Source organism: Monopterus albus, unplaced genomic scaffold, assembly GCF_001952655.1.
Source record: "Monopterus albus unplaced genomic scaffold, M_albus_1.0 scaffold194.1, whole genome shotgun sequence".
Taxonomy (NCBI): Eukaryota; Metazoa; Chordata; class Actinopteri; order Synbranchiformes; family Synbranchidae; genus Monopterus; species Monopterus albus.
The window spans coordinates 980102-984493 of NW_018128074.1; the positions used below are offsets into that span (position 1 = coordinate 980102).

Below are 4392 nucleotides of genomic sequence, written 5' to 3' on the forward strand. Positions count from 1 at the left end.
CCCGGATAAGCGGAAGAAAATGGATGGATGGATGGACTTCCTTAGCAAACTGTGTGTCTCTTCATTGTGTCACATACACACACTTCTGTAGTTCCTCTTTCCAGGGATGTGTGTCGACTTCCTTTCTTCCACCATTCCATATTTTTCATTCTTTAGACGTAAAATCACTTTTCACCATTTTTTCCAATTCAACCATTTCACATTGTATTCTCACACATTCACTAACGATTATTTCAAACACACAGAAATCATCTTATGATTATCTTAACTTTTCTACTTTGTGCATTCTGCCATAGCATTTTTATAATTTTCCTCTTTCTCCCAGCTCCTCCTGCTGTTTCTTATAAACATTCTTGCTGTTGTGTGGATTCTAACTGAAAAGAGACAATTTGTTAAATTGTCTACTGCAGCCCTTCTTGTAAAGTTTCTGATGCCAGATCCTCAGAGGCAAGTTCTGCTGTTATGGTTTGTGTTTCTTGTGTTTTTTGGTTCTCTCCCGTTTTTACAGGCTTGCCACAACCAAAATGATGCATTTATTTTCTAAACAGTGGCAGTTTATACATGTGTCACCAACTAATTGATTAATTGGCTTATTGCAGCTCTAGTTGCTACATTTCTTGAGGCTGCTCATTCTACTAGTAATGTAATCAAGCAATTAACATTTTAATTTGCTTAGTCAATCTTGGAAAATTCTGGCGCTTTGATATTTAATTAATGCTAATTACTGCTCCTGATAAATAAAACCCAAATTGTGTAAAGAAAATGAGAATTTATCTTAGACAAGACTCCTGCCTGTGCTTTTGTCATGTGAGTTAACGGGATTTACTCATTACTCATGCTGGAAACGTTAAGACGCACAGGTGAAATAACGCAGCCACTCACCTTCTCCGGGAGGGTAAACAGTAAAGGCAGAAGCAGGAGTGGAGTGAGCAGAAGAATCAGTTGTTTGTGGACGCACCACAGTTTCTTGGACACAGCTGATAGTTTCATTTCCAGAGGGAAGTATTGCTCCTTTTGGGGAAAGGGAGCTGCTGTCAGGTTGAGAGGCGTGTTGGGCAGCACATTGAAACTGAGTGGGGAGAAGATTAACTACACTCTTCGTGGCGCGTTAACTCCTCCTATGATGGTGTCAAATAGTTAAGCGGGATCTGTCGGCTTTCCTTCAGCTTTCCCTCCAGCAGGCTCCACAGAGGTGCAAATGGCATCTGAGCACACTGCTGCAGACCTTAGTTAATCTTTATCAGGTCACTGCTTTGGTCTGAGGTTCTTTTATACTCCTTTATTTCTCAGTGGAGCTAAAACATTAGCAGTAGAACCTCTTCATGGCCATACCCAGAACAACTGAAATAAAAGAAGAGAAAAGAAGAGTATTTTATTTATTTATGCAGTTTACCACACTCTTTTTTAAGTTATAGCACATACTTCTATCTTACAGTTTTTGCTTTACAATAAACATGCATTAATAAAGCCTTTTTGGGGGCCATCAGATCCAGAATCTGGATCAGATCTGGATGAAGTTTGGTCTAATGATAGGCATTGCCACCTTACATATGTGTGTCAAATGTCAAATGATTAGGATAACATTTGATGGACATATAATTTTTTAAAATTTTGCCCTGCCTTAAAGATAGGGATTTTTGTGATTTTTTTTTTTTTTTTCATTATTTTGGGTGACCGAGCTCCTCACCCTATCTCTAAGGGTGCGCCCGGCCACCCTGCGGAGAAAGCTCATTTCGGCCGCTTGTATCCGGGATCTTGCCCTTTCGGTCATGACCCAAAGTTCATGACCATAGGTGAGAGTCGGAACGTAGATTGACCAGTAAATCGAGAGCTTCGCCTTATAGCTCAGCTCCTTCTTCACCACGACAGATCGGTACATCGACCGCATTGCTGCAGAAGCTGCACCGATCCGCCTGTCAATCTCCCGTTCCATCCTTCCCTCACTCGTGAACAAGACCCCAAGATACTTGAACTCCTCCACTTGAGGCAGGAACTTAAGTGGCATCCAGGTTGTCACAGACGATGTCCTACTTGAAGTTCTTAGCTCAGTTAAAGCTCTTGGGAAAGCTAGAATAGTAGCTAGACACAGCTTCTAAGACTGAGTTTGTGCTAGTCCGCGCCTTAGCTAACGTGACTGGGCAGACTTTACCTGACAAAGTCGGCGTTCCTGGTGAAGTTGGTCCTTGGCCTGTTCATGTCCTCCCAGCAGCAACCATAGGTCCAGAAGACTTTCAAACAAAACTACTGTCATTTCTTGAGCAAGAGGGCAAAAGTATTGCTGATGCTTTACAATAAACATGCATTAATAAAGCCTTTTTGGGGCCATCAGATCCAGAATCTGGATCAGATCTGGATGAAGTTTGGTCTAATGATAGGCATTGCCACCTTACATATGTGTGTCAAATGTCAAATGATTTTTCATTATTTTTTAAGAAACCTGACTTTTGACCTTTTGCAGCTGAAGTCTAATCACTTCTAGGGCTGGTCCCCACAAATGTCTGTACCAAGTATGCTGATGATCCATCCAGCTGTTTGTCCATAACCCTGCTAACCACAGAGAACATAAACATAACCAAAATGCCTCCTTGGTGGAGGTAATAAAAATTGTAAAGTAATAATTATAATGATTTATGGAGAGAAGCTGAGGTTATGAATAACTGTAAAACATCAGATCAGATCAAATTCCTCAGTTATGGCAGAAACAACCCGCTATGATCTTTTCACCTGTGTCAAAAATGGTATGTTAATGGCAGGCCACATAGATAATGGGGCTGTGACTTCTAAGAAATCCACACTGCAGTTATGAAGTTATAGGAGGTAATAAAGCAGGTTTGGACAATAACTGCTGAATATTTTACAGCCTGCTAGTAAAAACCTCTATCCCCTTCATGCTGTTTGTTTTACTGGTTCTAAGCCTGTGATATTCTACCTGAATCTGTGTTATGTTTTACTAGTAACTAAAGATGAAGCTGGCAAAGCTAAACAGTTTGAAGAACTGTAGGCCTATAGCCTCAGCCAGTATTTGATCCAGAGTGCAGGAGAGAGCAGACTAGAACAGAACATCTTTACTACTGACATTTAGTTTGGCCTGAGGTGTAAACACACATCTATTTCTGCCTTAAAGGAAATATTAATCAAATATAAAAGGCAAAATTCCACAGTTTTGATAGGATTTATTGATGCTGTAAAGGTTTTGACCATATACTGTACTGTAAATCACGATAAAATATTGTAGTAAGAATCTTGGTTTTCTGGTGTGTGCATCAGATGATTCGAGTCAAACTCTGAACCTGCTCCTTTCCATGTGACAAGGTGGTATTTTTTCCCCTTTTCTTTTTAACAAATCTACGGACGATGTGCCTGCAGTTAAAAGCCTGTGAAACATGAGGTATGGTTGCTCTCATTATGTTATTTTTTCTAGTTCAACAGTTACTGAGGATTTGTTCACACTAGTGCCATATGGATAACACAAATTGTGACAACAAATAAGAACAATATTATGATTATTAAAAGTAAGGAAGATGGAAAAGTTGTATTTCATAATTTCTTTCTGTCTGGTGTTGCCTTTAAAGAGTACACTATCATCAGATTAAACATTATTGTCACTGTGGCTTATAGTGACAGGGAGGGGCCGATGCTAAAAGCTCAGAGAAGTTGCAGCTCAAGTCAGATGTTTTTAAATACAGTCCCTGTGTGTAGCTTAGAATCTGCAAACACTATTATTTTAATCTATAATGTAACTAACTATACTGCGCTCTCTGTCTAGGACGCTGATGCAGACGGGAACAGTGGCACAGGAAGACGAGGCTTGACCCACTAGCAGGGACCTGCCCTCACTAAGTGCAAATGGAAGTATAAGGATAAAATGCAGAGAAGGAGGGGAAGCAGAAGTATAGTTTTTTTTTAAGAAGTGTGGTTTTAGCAGGTTAAATAGTGTGAGGAAGGAAGAGGCCTAGTTCTGGTCAGGTCCCACTTCCGAACAAGTGGCCTATAGTGACAGAGTTGTAATGGCTAACTAAACTCAATGATATATAATATAATGTATTATAGTTGATTTGGGAGCAGGCTAAGTTGTGGTAACAGGGACAGAAAAGGTTCATATGAAAGCAGGCAGGCAAGGCAAAGAGTTCAGATGAGGACTGGAAACAAGGACAGGTTACTGACTGGGGGTATTTTAATAAACTCTGAAGTTAACCCTGACCTCTCATTTGACCATGAGTCCATTCAGTCAACTCTGAGTGTGTTCAGCCTGAGCTACAGTAAACACATGCACGCTAACTATAAAAAGTCATCACTGGCGCTCCGATACTACAGTTCACCATGGCAACAGGTAAATAAATAAGTGATAGGATTAAAATAAGTTTCCATTTTAATCCAGTGAAGCTACAAATA

General features: G+C 40.1%; 1 protein-coding gene across 2 annotated transcripts in view; it reads right to left on the minus strand.

Annotated features, from left to right (window-relative positions):
* The window catches only part of slc13a3 (solute carrier family 13 member 3), a 12344-nt gene extending 11021 nt beyond the window's left edge, over positions 1-1323 (minus strand). The window contains exon 1 of one of the 2 annotated variants that reach the window (XM_020617838.1): positions 883-1323. In XM_020617838.1, coding sequence (XP_020473494.1) covers positions 883-990 — 108 coding nt within the window. In that variant the 5' untranslated portion in view covers positions 991-1323. The remainder of the gene's footprint in view (positions 1-882) is intronic. The other variant, XM_020617839.1, reaches the window with a different exon arrangement.
* Between the last annotated feature and the right edge of the window lie 3069 nt (positions 1324-4392).